The following is a 19,903-nucleotide window of genomic DNA, read 5'->3' as shown; positions in this document are numbered from 1 at the left end:
CGTCAGAACTGTTTGGGCCCGGCTAGAAAGTGGCAGGACCAATCAGTGACAAGGGGTGGTACTTTCAGGGGCGGCGGAGTCGTGACGTAAACAAGCAGCAATAAGAGGCCAGTGCAGTTATGGAGGAAGAGATTAGCGTGGATGCTGCTAAAGCGCCAGTTTGATCAGAACTTGACGACATTTCTTGGTTAAAAGAAGAACAAAGAACAGCAGTGAGTTGTTTTCTTTTCAAAAACCACAAAAGTCAAGTACTGACTACAGACACCATGGTTCATGTTATGGCAGGGGTTCTCAATGTTGGGTCGGGACCCCATTGGGGGTTGCAAGACATTGAGAGGGGGTCTTCAGATGCCTCAAAAGAAATAAGAACATTTTTTACACATTTTTGCAACTTAAAACCATTTTTTGTCCATTTTAAACTCTTTCCACCACTTTTTTCTGCCTGTTTTTGCCACTTCTCAACCAAATCTTGCCACTTTCTGTCTATTGTTGGCTCTGTTGACACATTATTGCCACTATTAACCCTTTTACCACTTTTTAAGCCACATTTCACAATTTAATATGCCCATTTTAGCCAGTTTCTGACTATTTCTGCCTCCACAACCCTTTTTTACCAGTTTATGTCCATTTTTATCCCATTTCACCAAATCTCCACCTATTTTTGCCACTTTAACGCCATTTCAGCCATTTTTGAATCCCCTTTTACCAGTTAATATGCCCATTTTTCCCATTTAAACCCATTTTTGTCATTTTTTGGTCATTTTTGCCACTTTTATCTAATTTTTGGCATTTCTAACCCATTTCTGCTACTTTTAAAATCTAATTTCACCATCTTTCCCACCATTTTCTGCCATTATTAACCCATTTTAGCTATTTTTGACATATTTCAATTCTGTTTTTCACAAAAGGATTTACATTTTTTAAGAGGGCTACTTACTACAGAAATGATTTTTTTTGTTATAAGAGTGGTTATTATTTAGGTTAAATGTAAAATACCACAGCTTAACTTTACAGTGGACCCTGATTTTGCTGGCCCCCAGAAAGCCCGCCCATTTATCCCCCTATTGGGCAGCCTTGTCTGAACATGACTGTTCTAGAGTGTCCTGGCTGTGTTCAACCACCTTCAGGTACAGTGGGGGTCCCCGGTCTCTGGCACCTTTATTTTGGGGGTTGCCAGCTGAAAAGGTTGAAGAACTTCCAACCACTCAGACTGCAGTAGTTTCAGTAGTTACGTCCTGGCCTCCAGGAAGTTGATGCCTTTTTAATCTGTCAGAGATCGAATCACTATAATTAAAATATTTTCCCTCCTTCCATATTCCCTGTGTGCTGTGTAAACTTCTACAACTCAATGCTGAATCAATAACAACAAAACCCTTCCCATATGGGTCCCAGGGACAGAACAGATTGTAGTTTGAGTTACATAAATATTTCTGAGGTGGAGCTGCTCTGTGGGCGGACAGAAAGTGCCAGGAAGTCAAACTGGCAAACTTAATGTTCGCAAAAGAAGAAAAAACAAGAAATTCTTATTGACTAAAAAGCGTTAAAATATATATTTTTTGTTGCTGTGTACTTTTATCCATCTGTTAACCAAAGTTAAAGAGAGGGAGTCTTTCCAAACAGATTTAGGATGAAAGTTAGACTGTTTTCATTCATTTAGACCAAATTAAACATGCATTTATTGGTATTTTTAATCAAGTTTAGATGGCTGATAGGTAAAACATGTTGTCAGCAGATGTACAGATGCTTATGTTCTCAGGAACAGATTTTTACACAGGCTCACCTCATGTCCAGTAAAAAAAATGTAAATAAATAAGATGAGGATTTTTCCATGGATTATTATCACATTACTGGTTCTTCTTACTTTAAACCAGTGTTACTCAACCCTGCTCAACCAAAGAGCCAAGTTGTTATAAATTTCCTTTGGAATAGCCACAATCAGAGTGATTAAAAAGTGGCAAAAACAGAGTTAAAGTGGCAATACAATCAAAGTTTAAGGAGGCAAAACTGAGCTGAAAGGGGCAAACAGGCATAAACTGGCTAAAACTGGGTAAAGAGGTGGCAAAAAGGGCAGAAAATGGCAAAAATGGGTGAGAAGTGATAATAAAGTGAGTTATGGGGGGGCAGAACTAAGCAAAAAATTAGCCAAAAGTGACTAAAATGAGCCAAAAAAGCAGCAAAAGTTTAGGAAAAATTAGCAAAATGTGGTATGTAATTGCAAAAGGCAGCTTAAATGGGTGAAAACTGACAATTTAGTCTGACAATTAAAGCATACTGTGTAAGTGAAGGAAATAAACTGACTTTTGACTTGCAATGGATAATTTCTGAAGTCAGATTTTCCCTTTTTTAAGGTTTTCAGGGGGAATGATTTTCAAATTAAGACACAAAAGAGTCACATGCAGCTCCAGAGCAGGCGTTGAGTATCACTGCTTTAGACAAATAACCATAAAATGTTTTCTAGATCCAGATCTTGGGTGAAAAAAGATGATTTTGAATATACCTGTATTAAATATTTATTAGAGAAGTATCCATCTCCACTCTAGTGCTTATTTTCCACTAAATCCGGTATAAAAGATGCTGATTCATGTTTCTCATCTTTAATTCTGGCTGCTCCCTACATACCAGTGCTTCCAGTATCAATAAAGTTCTGGGACATGCACTGACCACCAACATCACCAGACCTGGGGTGTTTGAAGACTGACCCCCTTTCTTTGTGTATTATAAGCAGCTGCTTCATGGCTGACACAGTGACCACATCACCTAGCCTCTTTTAGCATCCTTACTTCCTCTTTTAAAGAAATGGTGGCATCTCTGTAAGTAATTAACACCTGTGAAACACCTGGTTTCATTACAAAGACTGAAGTGAGCGGAGGAGGTGGGCAGGGTGACTGTGAGTCTGTGAGTCTGACGGCAGTGACTGCAGGCCGTGAGCTCAGGTAGTGTACGGTTAGCTCGCTGAGTGCTAACTCCACATGCTGGAAACAGATGGTAGTTAAAAAGCTCCACAGCTGCACGTCGTGGACTTTACTGAACACCATGTAAAGTTTTCACTGTCATACTAAAGCCACTGCTCTTTCAGTATAAGTCTTTCTGAGAACCTTTCCTTTGCAACAGGTGGGAAAAATGTTTTTCTAGGAATTAAAATTCTTCACTTTTTTTAATGAAAAATTCATCCAGAAAAACTGAAAAGTAGAAGAAGAAAGATGGTTGCAAAGACCATTTTTATTTACTTAGAAAAAAAAAGATTAAAAAAGATGTTTTGGTCAGAGACAGATAGGAGGCACATTTTTTCTGTTTGGCTAATACTCTCCATCTTTGTTTCCGTGTGTGTTGAACAGTCTCCCAGGGGGCAAAGGGTTAAACCAGTCATACACAACCTGCAGCTTAAAGGCCGGCTCAGTCTACACAGTTGTTTTGGGCAACAGATTGGCCCCTCATGGTTGACATCACCACTGTCTGATAGTCTGTGTGTGTGAGTTCAAAGGTCATCAGGGAGGCGGACCAGAGAGTATCAGTCATAGCTACTGTTCATCAGAAGCGCTCTTTCTGATGTTCTTTTGCTCGTAAAAGAAGAAAACAACAAACAGGATCAATTATGGATTGGATCATTGATAATGGATAACTGTGGGTGAATCAAGAGAGAAGTATGGACTGGCTTTGCTTCAGATACAACTTCAGGTATACTTGCGATAAAATGAAAGAAAATTGACACATTAGCTCCACAAAGGCAGAAAAAGTTGGGACTCTGGTAAATGATGCAAAATTCTGTAACGTTAGTCTTGTTGAATCGTAGTCTTTGGGCGTTTTGGATAAGTCGTTAATCACATCACTACACCACCGTTTGTTGTTGCCGACATGTAAAATCATGCCCAAGGTGACGATGAGCTCTGATGTTGAAGTCAGGTAAAATCTGGATGAATGTGTGAAGTCTGAGCTGGCCCTGAGTGACCAGTTTTATGTGAATAAACAACAAGCTTTAATTACATTGTGACTGTGAACCAGATGGTAAACTCCAGGCCCGGGGGCCAAATCCGGCCCGTGGAACAGTTAAATCCGGCCCCAAAGATGATCTGATATTTCTGTTCTAACAGGCCCGTCAGTCTGAGGTCTGCAGATTTCCTCAAGTGTAAAAATGCAAAGTAAAAATATTTAGATAAGAAGTCAGGAATGTGGGAAAAGGAATAAATTTGTGTTTTAATTTCACATTTTCAATTTAGCATCTCACAATTTGGACTCAAACTTAGGATTTTGACTTTTCATTTTATACTTTGAGTATTTCAACTCATAGTTTTGACCTCTCAGATAATATTTTGAGCTTTAACCTTTTAAGCGCTAAAGTCGCAAAATTGCTACAAGCAACATTGCTGAATTAAACAGGCTCTAGCTGCAAATATGGTGCCAAATGTTGTTACTGCTTTACACCAGGAGATGGCAGACATGAGTCACTTCAATCCCAGCGGCATTCGTGGGCGTGTTTCTATTCAAAGTTTTGGAGAGAGTTTGAAGATGCACTGCCGGTTGAGGAGACGAGGAAGTGGTAGAAGTGGATGTAGTCAATGCGTAAAAGAGAGAAAGACAGCGAACTGTAGTGAGAATACTCACAATGCTAGGAGGAATAGATAATTATTATCCCTCTGACGATGATGTTCAGTCGCCCGGTGAGACCGAGACTGCCGGTGTGTCGGAGCCACAGTGACTCCATGTGCCATGAGTGGCAGTGGAGGCCGCCTGCTGACATCAGAATATGCAAATTAGATGAGTGAATTTACTCCCATCACAAACTTTGGGTTGTACTGAAGATTTTTCTCATTTGCAGTATGCCTTTATCTCTAACCACTTTCAAGCTACAGCCTTTTGAAATCTTAAAATCAAAATTGATTATTTTCTTGAAAAAAGTGTGGCGCCTAAAGGGTTAAGATTCATAATTCTAATTTTTAATTCATACTTTGACCTTTTTAACCAATTATTTTGTATTTTATCTCATATTTTCAACTGCAGACTTTGACTTCATAATCCCATAGTTTGACCTTTTACACTCACAATTTAAGTAGTTAAAAAAAAAATCTTTCTGCTTCTGTTTTACCCACCTTGAAGTCATGTATATATAATTATTTTTCTGCTGTTTTCAAAAGGACAAATGGAGAAACACAGGCTTAAATCAGCAAATGTAGATGTGATGATAAAGGAAACAAGGCTGTGGCTGTTTCTGTGTGGAATATGAAGCATCTTGGTCTTTCTGACAGAAGGAACCAGCTCCACCAGCATCTCTTTAGAAAAACAGACAACTGCCAACATTTCTAAGAATAACAGCGGTTCAGAAAATGTGTTCAGGCAGACAGTCCAGATTTTCCCCATGAGGTCCCCGGGGAGGCAGAGGGACTGTGGAGTATGACTCGTATTTAATTTTCCCTCCGTCCGGGCGCTGCTCAGCGGGCACATCCAGCCTGTCAGAGTGTGACTCTGGAGAGAAGGGCTGGAGTGTTTTACATTGGGCTGTCACCACAGAGCCCAGCTCGCGGCTGAGTGCTGGAGATTTGGCCGCAGAATCGGAGCCGTTAAGGCCTGCGGGTCCCCGGGGGTCTGTTAGGCCATCGCTTCCCTCTCAGCCATCTGGAGCTAACGGTATATTTAGGAGAGGAGAAGGCAGGAAGAGGCACACAGAGGAGACGTGACTCAGCAGTTTCCCTCCTCTTTCAACAATGTACCGGTGTGTGCAATCAGGAAAAGTTAGCCAGCACGTTCAGAGATCAAACACGCAGACTACAAAGTGCTTCTGAATTAAAGGCCAATATATCCGCCATCAAAACTTTCATGGGGACATTATGATTAGAGGAGCTTTTTTTATTTAATCTAAGTGCCCCAGTGAAAGGAGCCTTTCTCATACGGGCTCCACTTTCATCTGCACCAACTTAAAAGCATATTGATATTCATTATAGAGCAGCAGATGGATAACGCCACGTTTCCTTCTCCTTGTTATGGTCATTAACAGTCTGTCAATTGATCCCCAGTGTTTGAATCTCCCCCAGAAATACCTCATCATTTATACGCTTCCATTCTCGTCCTTTGTCAGCAGAACTTTAGAAGAACCACCTGAAAGGAAAAATGACTTTGGTACTTTTCTGTCAGGAAGTGATGGAGATGCCAGTCTTTGAGATATAAATATAATCTATGGGAGAGTCAGTGATAGAGCAGAAATATCAGTGTTTTCAGGTCACTGACTCACATAAAGAGCATGCAGCGGCTTCAGCTCTGAACTTAGAGATGCCACTGTACTGACTGTTAGAGATGACTTAGATACCATAAAATATCAGCAAGGTGATTCAGTAGTCAACTAGACACAAGGTCATCATTTACACTGTAATAAATAGAAATATCCTGGTTCAGTAGTTGTGCATATAAGACAAAATAAGGTGGACCTAAAGTGGAGCCCTGTGGTACTCCGTTTGTAGATAACACATGAGAGGAGGTAGAACAGACAGTTCTAAGTGCTTAAATGAATGTTTTCTTCTCCAGTACATTGATGACACTCTACCTGCGGAGTCTCCCTACCTGTACGGCCTTCATCCCAACGCTGAGATCGGCTTCCTCACCCAAACCTCCGAGAAGCTTTTTCGTACGGTGCTGGAGATGCAGCCCAGAGACGGGGGAGTTGGGGAACGAGGGGGGACGACACGTGAGGAGAAGGTAAGGCTTGTTTCAGCCCAGCATTAGAAACACACTGATTTTCTGTCTGTACTCTGTTCATTTATTAACATTGCAGTACCACTAGTTATTGTGGGGGCAGTGCTGAGCACTGTAACCAAGAGTTTAGTGCAGAGCAGCAAGAGGCAGTGAAGAGGAAGAATGGGAACTTTCTGAGGAAATAGTTCTTACTATTGAGTTGTTAGAAACTACAAACACATCTATGATGGCAGCTCCCCTGGGCTCAGAGACAGAAGACTACCACAGAACAGCTGGTGGAGGACAGACTGAGGAGAAACCACAGAGTTGTGGAGCTCTGTGGGAACCAGCTATATCTAGTGGATTCTTTTTTCTTAAACTAGATTCTTAAACTAGATCTAGTGCCTGGCAGTTCTAGGCCTCTCTGGAGTTTACAAAGGCTTGAAAGTGAAAGTATAGAGGTTGGACAAGAAAAGGGGCAGGCTATTAAAAGTTAAATAACTTCTGACCCCTGAATCGTAGCCTCTTACTTTTTATCATCTTGACGCTGAATGCGGTGTCCATACAGAGGATTTTCTAGCCAGTCTGGAACTCCAGGACTTTGAAGATTAAATCCAACACAGAACCAGTGTTAATTATGGCAGTTAGTCTTAGTTTTAGTCTTTAGACAAAATAATTTTAGTTTTAGTGACATTTTAGTCCAGTTAACCCTTGATAGGTTTAGTTTAGTTTTAGTCCACAAAAACCTTTTAGTCCAGTTTTATTCTTATAAAAAGTCCTTACATTCGAGTCTTTACTTTTGTTATAACTTTAATTTCCTCTCTAAAGTAGATGATCAGCCAGATCCTGAAATTGAAATTAACACTCATAATTCACTAGGTCTACTTGTAATAATCTAAAATAAAGTGGTGAAAATACAAACATTAGGCTGAGGATTATTGATTTTTATTAGTATTGGTTCTCTTAGCTCCTCAATGATCAAACTCTCATCTATAATGTTAATAGGACTATTTGTCTGTTATTTAGTGGAAAAATGAGACAGTATGTTTGTAACTGAACTCATGCTAAATATCTGTTTTTTATATTAATATGAATATAATATTAGTCAAACAAAAATATTTCTCATTGAAACAATTCTTTATTTACTTTAAGTAAGAAATGTAATTATTACATTTCTTATTTTTCCTTAATTTGATAATGATTTAGTGCAGTCACAGAGTTTGGTATGTCAAACGTGCTGAAGAAGAAGCTTATCCCAGCAGGACCAAACAAACTCAGCCTTTATATATTCTGATTTAACTTATTCAGACCTTGTGGGAAGCCTTGATGACACGTTGTGTTATCTTGTGGTGCTCTGCCATTATTATTCATTGGATTTAGATTTGATTTGTATTTCCCTCTGGACTTTAAAGTAGGCCCAAAGTGTCTTCAAACTAATGTCTCTGCAGTATTACATTTACAGTTTTACCCAGATTTTCTTCTCCTCTCACTGGTCAGCATTAACATTTACATCCCTGTTGCTTTTCTATATGAACTCATAATAATGTGGCTGTAGGTGCAGTGAGACGTGTGTGGATCATCTTATTAGGGTTTCATGGATGAATTTAAGGGTTTAGTACAGGGGAGACATTCAGATTTTATCTTTCTTTTAGTTCTTAAAGTAACAGTATGTCTAGTTTTTCCACAGAAATCTTCATTTGTATGACTGTTAGCATGTTTTCATTTACCTGGAGAGGCAGGGAGGCGAGCCCCGTGCGGGCTTACAGATCTGGCACTCGGCCATGCAGTGGCTGGGGTGGAGTTTAACTGTTGACGTGCTGCTGTCGGCATGGTGAGGGCGGCAACTGAAGTACAACATGCTGATCCAGTACCGCTTTGTTTTGGCTTAACTTTCCTGTAAATCTCATTACCATATAAACACAGTGGTATTTTTCTTGACCAGCTGCTGCACTTTCCATCGTCCAGCTGCAGGACACCTCACAGAGGGGTGTAGCCACCAGTTAGTTCATCGTCCCACCATCCCCTCAGCTAAAACCCACACTCGCCTCCTCTGTGTCCTTTTATTCTCAGGCTTCTCGGCATGTTTGGTACGTGGAAACTTCCTCCTGCATGGATTTGTGCTGGCAGAGCCCCAGTGTGTCAGTGAGGGTTACAGGAATAACCCAGCAGCCTTTGTTCTGTAGTTCTGATTCTAATAGGATTTTCAGTGTTGAAAAGTCAAGCCTTCATACATGCAGATACTCAGAGCAGATCTGTAAACCCAAACCTTCCCCTCAGTCGACTCTCCCGCTAAACTCTGAGCTCAAGGAACAAATCTTAAATGTGCGATGACAACAGGTGACATTTCTGTCGCTGCTGCACGCTCAAGTGAAAATAAATTGCGGCCCAACTGTTCAGGGCCGCTGACAGCACCCAGGGTGATTTTTACAGCAATGGCATTTTCTGGTGCATTTTCTGGTTCAGTACGGCTCTGAAATGAAGCTCAAACAAATATTCTCCACAAACTCCTTCAGTGGAGCTGCTGACACTGTTTTAATCTCATAAAGAAGGTTTCCTGCCGCTTTGTTTGCTTTGTTAAAAAGCCATTTGTGCTTTTTTATGGCAGGAGTTAGGCTTTTCTTTACCATCAGTTTCTTTAAAAAATCGTCTTTATACTTCAGACTGCTTTATAATGAGGTGGCTCTTACGAATTCTTAGTTGAGTGCAACAAAGCCAGTACCTGATAAAAGAACGGGTCAAACTTACGGACCCGGATCCAAGTGGACTCAGTCTCAGAGTTCAGTGCAGTTAACACAAGCATGTCCACTTGGAAAAGGCATTATTTATGTTTACTTGTGCACAGTCTGCAGGAGATTTTAATGCAGTGTTACTCAACCCTGCTCAACCAAAGAGCCGAACTGTTGAAAAATACATCTGCAAGAGCCACAATCTAAGCAGTGAAAGGTGGCAAACATGGGTTAAGGTGGCAATAAAAATAAGTTACAGGTGGCAAAGATGGTCAGAAAACAGCAGAAAAATGGCAAAAATGGGCAAAACAGGAATTAAATGGCAAAAAGAGTTACATGTGACAAAAAGCAGCAGAGGTTTGGGAAAAAATGAGTGAAAACTGACTAAAATAGGCAAAAGTCAGCAAAAAAGTGGCAAAACAGAAAAAAATTGAATTTAGAAAAGACAGCTTAAATAGGAAAAAAATTGCAAAACGCAGGATAAAAGTGTCAAAAACAGTCAGAATTTGGTGAAAGTGGCAATAATGGGCAAAAAGTGACAAAAAGGATAGATGCTTTAAGATGCTTTGGGAATACTCCATTGACACACCTAGCTGTCTGGTGAGCGCCTGCTGCTAGCGTGTCTCTAGATCAGTGATCATCAACGTGTGGCTCTTTTATGGCTTAATCTGAAACATTATTCCCCCAGAAAACCTTAGAACAGGGAAACTTTGACCTCAGAAATTAATCACATTGATCAGGTTGTTTCCCAGACTGATACAGAAGGCTTTAATTGTCAAACCTAATTGTCCCATTTATCCCTTTTTCTCACATTTACCCCATTTTTGCCCTTCTTCACAATTTTTTTGCTACTTTTCATAAAAAATATGCTGTCTTTGCCATTAAATACCACTTTTTTTTCCTATCTTTTTCCCCATTTGCCACTTCTTATAACATTTTTTCCAATTTTGTACCACTTTTATCCCATTTTTTGCCACTTTTCACCAATTTAAGCTACCTTTTGCTAGTAAATACCACCTGTTTTGTTTTTTGTCCATTTTTACCAATTCTTTTTGCCACCTTTATCCCAGTTTTGCACTTTTTCTCCACTTTTTGCCAATTTAAGCTACGTTTTGCCATGAAATACCACTCATTTCCTATTTAGTTGCCCATTTTTGCAGCTTCTGTTTTGCCACTTTTATCCCATTTTTGCCCTTTTTCACCACTTTTTGCCAATTTAAGCTGCCTTTTGCCATTAAATACCACTAGTTTCCTATTTTGTTTGTGCCCTTTTTTGCCACTCTTGACTTCTTTTTGTCCATTTCAGTCACTTTTGGTGCATTTTTGCCACATTTACCTTATTTTTTTGCTACTTCAAGCTGTTTTTGCCACTTTCACCACTTTCATTGTTGCTCTTGCGAAGAGCAATAATTTGGCTTTTTGGCTGAGTAGGGTTGAGTAACACTGCTCTGGTGGAGAGGGGAAAGGTCAGCATGAGTCCTGGAAGACTGAAGACACTGAGCCAAAGCAGAAAGGAGCTATGAGCAGCAGAGCCGCCTGTAAACTGATCTCTAACCTTAAAGATGGATCCTGGACCGATGTTACAGTGTGATGCTCTCAGATTTTCATCGTCAAGATCAATTATTGATTATCAATGATCAGTTTAATTGTACATCACTAACACAGAGATAAGAAGTTCAGCAGGTTTTCTGACTTTGTAAAACATTTTAATCTTGACGTCTTTGGTTTGTCTCCACCTGCCTGTGGTTTTAACCTTAGATAGCCATGGTTTAACCAGAACTGTAACTTCTCTGTTAGCATTTTTGCACTGCTCCTGGTGTTTAATGAAGCATGACCTTTAGTGGATCCTCCAGTCTGAACAGATGACAGCCAGCAGCGCTGCTAACCAGACTCACTTTGTATTCAGCCTGGTCTATAGCTGCCAAACACAGATCAGATATTTGAACTGAAAAATCCATAGATATGATGACCTCATATCCTTTGTTCGGCACCTAATCCTCTGATTGATCGCCAGTGCCGGCTGCCTTGGGAAAATGTTGACACCGGCGTTAGCTTTCATCACTTACCCACAAAAATATGATGTGAGCATTGATTTTCTGGAGGGATTAGACTGTTATTGAAAACAAAGAGCTTCCTTGCAAAATACATCTTCATGAATATTTATGGGACATCTTTTCAAACTGTAACAGTTTCTCAGACTGTCAGCGTTGGCAGTGCTGAGATTATTTGACACAGATGAAAACAACCACTGTTCTCTCTCTCTTTTCTCTCTTCTTTAATCGTTAAAATAGTCCAAACTTTACTTTTCACCGCCATTCATTCTCTCACCTCCTCCTTTACCAGGTTCGAGCTGCGCTGGAGGAGATCATGGAGAAGCTTCCTGAGGAGTTCAACATGGCCGAGCTGCTGGGGAAGGCAGAGGAGAGGACTCCATACCAGGTGGTGGCGCTGCAGGAGTGTGAGCGCATGAACCTGCTCACACAGGAGATCAGACGCTCGCTCAGAGAGCTCAACCTGGGACTCAAGGTGAGGAACTGGGCTATGCAAAGAGTTAAAAGGTGCAGACAGCATTTAGTCACTGAGGTAAGCTGAAAACAAGTCTTTGCTCAGGAGACCAAACCAAATCGTCCACCTCCCTGACATTTCTTGGAGTCATTCAGAGCATGTCTGCTGTGAAACAACCAGAAATGTCTTGTTTCTCTGCATCACTGCTTTGTTTGTGCACTCACTCTAACCCTAACCTGTTCCCTAGTTCACACAAACAACAGCTACGCTGCAGAACACAGCGCAGCCTTCATCAGTCTAGGTCACATGATCACGGGAGAACTACGAGTTCACAAGGGGAGAGCCTGCCAGTTTTATTATTGACTTACTTTGTCTTGCTGTCATTCATTCATTTGTTAGTTTGTTAGTTTATTGTCCCTTCTGGGAAATTCATTTTCTCAGATTCTGTACATATGGTTATAAAACCCATCACATGTATGACCACACAGCAGAGAAAGAAGAACGTTCTCAAGACTCAAGACACTTAGCATTCATGTAGCATTCACGTAGCATTCACATAGCATTCACATAGCATTGATGTAGCATTCAAGTAAAATTTGCATAGAATTTATGCAGCATTCTGACAGTATTCATGTAGTATTTACATTATATTCACCAACATTCATGTAGCATTCACTCAGCATTCATGTAGCATTCACGTAACATTCACATAGCATTCACGTAGAACTCATGTAATACTCACTTAGCATTGATGTAGCATTCATGTAACGTTCAAGTAGCATTCACGTAGAACTCATGTAATACTCACTTTGCATTCATGTAGCATTCACGTAAAATTCAAGTAGCATACATGAAACATTCATGTAACATTCACTTAGCATTCACATAGCATTCATGTAGCATTGACATAGCATTTATGTAGCATTCACGTAACATTCACATAGATTCACGTAGAATTCATGTAATATTCACTTAGCATTCATGTAGCATTCATGTAGCATTCACATAGCATTCACATAGCATTGACGTAGCATTCAAGTAAAATTTGCATATAATTTATGCAGCATTCTGACAGTATTCATGTAGTATTTACATTACATTCACCAACATTCATGTAGCATTCACATAGCATTTATGTAGCATTCACGTAACATTCACATAGCATTTATGTAGCATTCACGTAACATTCACATAGCATTCACGTAGAACTCATGTAATACTCACTTAGCATTGATGTAGCATTCAGGTAACGTTCAAGTAGCATACATGTAGCATTCACGTAATATTCACTTAGCATTCATGTAGCATTCACGTAACATTCACATTACATTAACGTAGAATTTATGTAACATTCACTTAGCATTCACATAACATTTATGTAGCATTCACGTAATAGTCACTTTGCATTCATGTAGCATTCACGTAACATTCAAGTAGCATACATGAAACATTCATGTAACATTCACTTAGCATTCACGTAGCATTCATGTAGCATTGACATAGCATTTATGTAGCATTCACGTAACATTCACATAGCATTCACGTAGAATTCATGTAATATTCACTTAGCATTCACGTAGCATTTACGTAAAATTCGTGTAACATTCACTTAGTATTCATGTAATATTCACTTAGCATTCATGTAGCATTCACATAACGTTCAAGTAGCATACAAGTAGCATACATGAAACATTCACGTAACATTCATGTAGCATTCACATTACATTCACGTAACATTCACTTAGCATTCACATAACATTCACGTAGCATTCACGTTATAGTCACTTTGCATTCATGTAGCATTCACCTTACATTCAGGTAACACTCACATAGCATTCACATAACATTCACGTAGCATTCATTTAACATTCACTAAGCATTCACATAACATTTACGTAGCATTCACGTAGCATTTACTTAGCAGCCACATAACATTCACGTAGCATTCACGTTATAGTCACTTTGCATTCATGTAGCATTCACCTTACATTCAGGTAACACTCACATAGCATTCACATAACATTCATGTAGAATTAATTTAACATTCACTTAGCATTCACGTTATAGTCACTTTGCATTCATGTAGCATTCACCTTACATTCAGGTAACACTCACATAGCATTCACATAACATTCATGTAGAATTAATTTAACATTCACTAAGCATTCACATAACATTTACGTAGCATTCACGTAGCATTTACTTAGCAGCCACATAGCATTCACGTAGCATTCATGTAGCATTCACGTAACATCCATGTAGCATTCATGTAGCGTTCATGTAGCATTCACATGTGAATACTCACATATTTTCATATTCATTGTGAATCATCATTCATCTGAACATGATTCCATGATTTTTTGTCTCTACCATGGGTGACTACATTGTGAGGTCAAAAGGTTTATGTTTTCTAGAAAGGATATGTGGTTTCATATAAAATTCTGTAGTTTTCTGCCTTGAAGTGTAACTTCTCCTCATCCACCACACCGTCGTAGCTCCGTGACCCTCTGACCTCCCAATGACCTGTTGCTTTGACAACAGCACTGTTTTAACTTTCACTAAGCATGAGGCTATGCTGTCATCATAATGATGACAGCATAGCCTCATCTAATAATCATATAAGATTTAATATGGAATAATATAATCATATTGCAGCCAGCCATTTCTATACTGCTTATCCTGTTTGGGCTGCTGGAGCCTATCCTAGCTGTCATAGGGCGAGAAATACAATCATATAAAATCATATAGAATCATTCAGTATCATATTCTGTGGTGCTGTTTCTACCTATACAGCTTTATTTTAATACCCTAACATTGTGATGCATATTTACGGTGGAAACGGGACAATACTTGCATTTTAAAGTGTATTAAGTAGTCCATGACCTGACATTCTCCTGCTATTGGGTTACTATAGTTTTTATTCTTTTTTTGTTTTTGTTTTTTTTTAAGAGAAGGAAAACAGTGAGGATTGGATTGTGGGTAATTCCTGCGATGGAATGATACATATGTGCATCATTAAAAGTTCTCTGAAGGACTCAGTCCTTGGAAATATTTTGAGGATCCATTAGAACATCAGAGCAGTCCTCCAACAGCAGTTGATGATGTGGTATTCTTCAAAGATGGCCGCCCCAGGATCTGTCCTTGGCTTTGAGAGACAGCATGTCTACATCTCAACAGGAAGTCTGCCAATTTAAACAAATTAGCCAAAAGTGGGGTGTTGTGGGCCATTTCTAGGGGTCATACTTGGTTGAACTAGTAGATTTTCCTTAAGAATTTGTGGTTCTTTGCTCTAAAGGATAAAAAACAGACTTTATATTTTAAAGCACTTAGTATCAATAATTATCAGTGTATTGGAAATGTTGTTTTACTTGGTGAAAGGAATTCTGGGTTTCATTTCATGACTTAATGGGAATTTTCAGCACATGAAAACAACCATGATAGTACTTACACCCATGATAATAATATTCTCTGTAATCACGATGGTATTTTTCATACAGTAATATCTCTAAACACAGACACAACATTCTGCTAGAATAAGAAAAACATTGAATTTGGTTTGAATCAGTTTGATGATATCCAAAGCAAAGGGAACCCCAAGTACTTTTTACTCTGTGAAGTTGGAATGAAAAGATGATAAATTATCTTTTCTTTCTTTGTGATTGTTTCAGAGACAAAAGTCAGCTTTCTGTAAAAAAAAAATAAATAAATAAATAAATAAACCTTCTGTCATTGAATGTTTGAAATGTGTTTTTTTGGCACTACCACTCCTGAGAGTCTCTTTATAAAAGCAGTCAGGGGGAGGGAAATGAAGATGACAAACAGGCACTCTTCTGCACGATTCCCTTTATCACTTTTACAAAATCCTGAAATAAAATACTTTATTCTCTCAAGAGACACGATACCATGAGATGTGGAACATTATCACAGTTTTTTCATCTTCTTTATACTGCTGAACCACATCCCAGTATAAAACACTGAGACATGCATCATTGTTAACACCAAGCTCTCTACCTTAACACACAACCTGACAGACCTGAGCATCCAGCTGATTCTCTCTACCTGCCAGCATACAGAGCACTGTGCACTGGTCTAGTGAGGCCACTTTCCCCATCTTTTCTCTGTCACTAGGTCATAATTTAATGAGAACAGCAGAGCTAAAACAGCTGCACAGAAACTGGTGCTTGTGGACCTCACTGAGGACAAAGAAAATCTCCACACAGGAAGACAGTTCGAGGCATTTTTACCTTTGGGAGACCCCCAAACAGACTGAGGCTTAAATACTGTTGCAACATATGTTCTACACGTTACATTTTTATAATTTTACATTCAGTTTTGTTCTTAGAAATGTTTGAGGTTCTGTACATTTGAACAATTTTGGATACTGGTACTACCTGGTAACTAACTAACTGGTACTTTGGGTGCTATAACACCCACTTCAACAGGTGGAAATGATAGTGAGAATTACAAAACTTTGTAGGGGTTCCTGAACTCTCTGTTCATCCTGAGAGGCCCCGGTATCGGGGGCAGCCCCTCCTTCTCCTGAAAGACACACAGAGTTTAAATGTGCACGGATATGGTCATGTGACACACTGTTTTAGTCCCACAAACCTTGGCTTGGCATTTTACAGGACATGTCTACTCCAAAAGTGTTTTTGTTTTTTTTTAATCCTCCACTTCTGCTATGTTCCGTCTTTATCTACTCAGTTCCAGTAACTTTTACAGGGATTTTTACACATCTGCTGAAATCTTTAAAGAGGTATCTTTACAGTGATGCCAAGCTTATTCATGTAGACCTTGTGGTTGCAGAGAAATATTCAGTTGTATTTGTATATGTGATTTTCTAGCTTGAAGCCAGTGTGTGTTCGGTTAGAAGCCTCTCTGACCCCTGAGACCATTGGTTATTCCTGGATCACAATGCTCGGAGGGCGCTGTGTGGGCGTGGGAAGTCAATGGGGCTCAATAATTCCTCCCTGCAGGGCTCTCCAACAGGTTAATCTGGCCAGGTGACCCTCTTTGTTCTCTTTGTAATCTTCAAGAAAGAGGAAACACATTTGTTGTTTTGTAGACAGCAGCTCTTATAAATGAAAATAACCTTTGACCTGGATTCTCGCTCATGGCCACCACTCATATATTCAAATGTCAGCCAGTAGATTTGGCTTGTAGTAGAGTACGTCCATCTACCAGTTTAACACTATTTACACTATAGACAGGACTCAGAGACTCAAATGGTAAATCAACATGAGCTAGTAACAGGCTTTTAATTTTGTCTGACTACTTGGAGCACTTTTTTATCCTATCCACACACTGATGATGAGGCTGCTATAGAGAGAGGCCATCAGTATACTCTCATCACATCCACACACTGATGATGAGGCTGCTGTAGAGAGAGGCCATCAGTATACTCTCATCACATCCACACACTGATGATGAGGCTGCTGTAGAGAGAGGCCATCAGTATACTCTCATCACATCCACACACTGATGATGAGGCTGCTGTAGAGAGAGGCCATCAGTATACTCTCATCACATCCACACACTGATGATGAGGCTGCTATAGAGAGAGGCCATCAGTATACTCTCATCACATCCACACACTGATGCAGCAGTGGGATTAGTTTGAGGTTTAATATCCTACCTAAGGATCAACATGTGACTTTAAGAGCTTGGGACTGAACTTTTGATCTTCCAGTAGAGATGACTGACTGTACTTAGTCACAGTAAAACTCTTCTTATTTGTGTATTATTAAAAAGTAAATCCTTCCCCCATACACTGCATTCAGAAAGTATTCAGGCCCCCTGATTTTTCCAGGGCTCTGGCTGGCCCCCTCTCAGACATTCTCCTGTGTAGTCTTAGCTGTGTGTTTATGGTCATTGTCGTGTTAGAGGGTGAACCTACGGCCCAGTCTCAGATCCTGAATGCTGTGGAACAATATTGGATTGGTATATCTCAGTTCTTGTCTCCATTTAGCTGTCCCTCAACCCTGACCAGTCTCTCAATCCCTGCTGCTGAAAAACACCCCCACAGCATGATGCTGCCACCACCATGCTTCCTTTCTGGGATGGTATTTGGTACGTGGTGAGCGGTGCCTGGTTAACTCCTTTCCTCACATCTCAGGCCTCTTTTTTATCCCTTTTCCATCATGGCTTGAGTTTTCTCCTCCTCTGTGCTGAACTGCTGCCAAGCTAAAGTGTCATGAGATGCAGATCAAATTACCAAGGAGCATAGATTACATATATTTCCCAACTCCTCCTTGATTGCGGCTTATTTCTTATTTGTTTAGGGATTCCCTGAAAGTTCCTAAATCAAACATCTCATTTCAGAGACAAGTCTCAGAGGGATTGTTGAACAAGCTAAACACCTACCATGTAAAACAAATAAACTTGAGCTGAACTGTCCCTCGAAATCCATCACAAAACCCTCAATTATCATCAACAGCAGTGATTCACGCCCGCCTGCTCGCTGCTGTTGGCTCTGACGGGCGGCTGCATTAATATTCCTGCAGAAGTGAACCTTTTCCTCGCTGGTGTGTCAGAAGCCGGTCTTTAAGGATGACTCAGAGATTCAGAGCAGAAAGAACCGAGACGTCTGCGTGAGCCGGGCTGCAGGAGTCGAGTGTTAACAGTAAAATGAGGAGAGAAAAGAGGGAGGAGAGGAAAAGAGGAGCGTAGAAGCGTTTGTCAGGAGTTATGAGGCTTCGATCTCCCAACACTACAAGCCTCAATAAATCGGCTCAGTGATTTAAAAGCCTTGTAGACTGTTGTAGCAGCAAATGGAATCATATTTCGCCTTTATAGAGGAAAGAAGAAGAACTATGAGGATGTTAGCCTGGGTGAGACGGAGCAGCTTCGTCGTGTGGTGGTCCGTACCCGATGCCAGGATCATTCTGAGGAGTTCAACAGCAGAGGCAGAGGCACATCAATGCTGAACTGTTGTCCAAATGTTCTACAGCAGGGGCCGGGTTCAGGATTCAGGACTAACCTGAGGGTCTAACAGGGTCACCTTTTTAACCAGAAACTGTCAACCTCATTTCACCAGTAATAATAATTAGACTAACAGTTTTAAATTTTGAATCATATTTGACTTTCAATTTCATGATTACAAATTTTATTTCATATTTTGTCCTTTTAACCTCATGATTTTAACTTTCTTTCTGATATATTTGCCTTTAAAAACATTATTTTTTCATTTAAATTTCATGTTTTGACCTTTTTGAACTAATAAATTTACTTTTCTCAGATTGTGAGCCTTTAAACTTATCTTTTTAAATTTTTAAATGTCAAAATCATTTATCAGCAGTGCTAAGTGTTTTAAAAATATTTTATTACTGGTGAAATGAGGCTGAAAGTTTCTGGTTAAAAAGGTGACCCTGTTAGGCCCTCAGGTTAGTCCTGAATCCAGAATCCGGACCCTGCTGTGACTGAGTTTGACACCCCTGATCTAAGAGGTCAAACTATGGGATTATGAAGTCAAAGTTTGGAGCTGAAAATATGAGATAAGATACAAAATAACAGGTTAAAAAGGTCAAAATATGGATTAAAAATTAGAATTCAGATTTTGTGACTTAACAAGGACATCTTAAATCATCAGGATAAGTTCACATTTTTATTCTTATGGAAATCTGCAGACTGATGGGACAGTTAGAACAGAAATATCAGATCATCTTGGGGGCCAGATTTAACTGTTCCACGGGCCGGATTTGGCCCCCGGGCCTCGAGTTTGACACCCCTGTTCAACAGTGATTGATAGTAGGGAAAGTATCAGACATGTGCTGAGGAGAGGAAGAAGTCAATCAAGACTGCAAGACTGTGAAAACGTCAGAAAAACTTTGGAAACCAGACTTTGATTATGAGACAGGTAGATATTTTTTAGACATCGAGAGAAGTTTGCTCGCCTTTTCTGCTTAAAAAAAAAACTAATCGAATGTTGGGAAACTGGGACATCTTTTTACTTTTTCACTGCCATGGAGCCTCAGCTGTTCTTGATACCATTTATGTATTTTTACTAGACTCATATC

The 19,903-nt window shown here is 39.8% G+C and overlaps 1 protein-coding gene across 1 annotated transcript in view; it reads left to right on the top strand.

Annotated features, from left to right (window-relative positions):
- Positions 1 to 19,903, top strand: part of dnah9 (dynein, axonemal, heavy chain 9) — a 294,417-nt gene that overhangs the window by 262,994 nt on the left and 11,520 nt on the right. Inside the window, exons 74-75 of the mRNA XM_041816205.1 lie at positions 6,511 to 6,681; positions 11,727 to 11,909. Of these exons, the coding sequence (XP_041672139.1) occupies positions 6,511 to 6,681; positions 11,727 to 11,909 (354 nt within the window). The remainder of the gene's footprint in view (positions 1 to 6,510; positions 6,682 to 11,726; positions 11,910 to 19,903) is intronic.

This window comes from Cheilinus undulatus, linkage group 20 (genome assembly GCF_018320785.1).
Source record: "Cheilinus undulatus linkage group 20, ASM1832078v1, whole genome shotgun sequence".
Lineage (NCBI taxonomy): Eukaryota > Metazoa > Chordata > Actinopteri > Labriformes > Labridae > Cheilinus > Cheilinus undulatus.
This window is presented reverse-complemented; position numbering and strand designations above follow the sequence as displayed.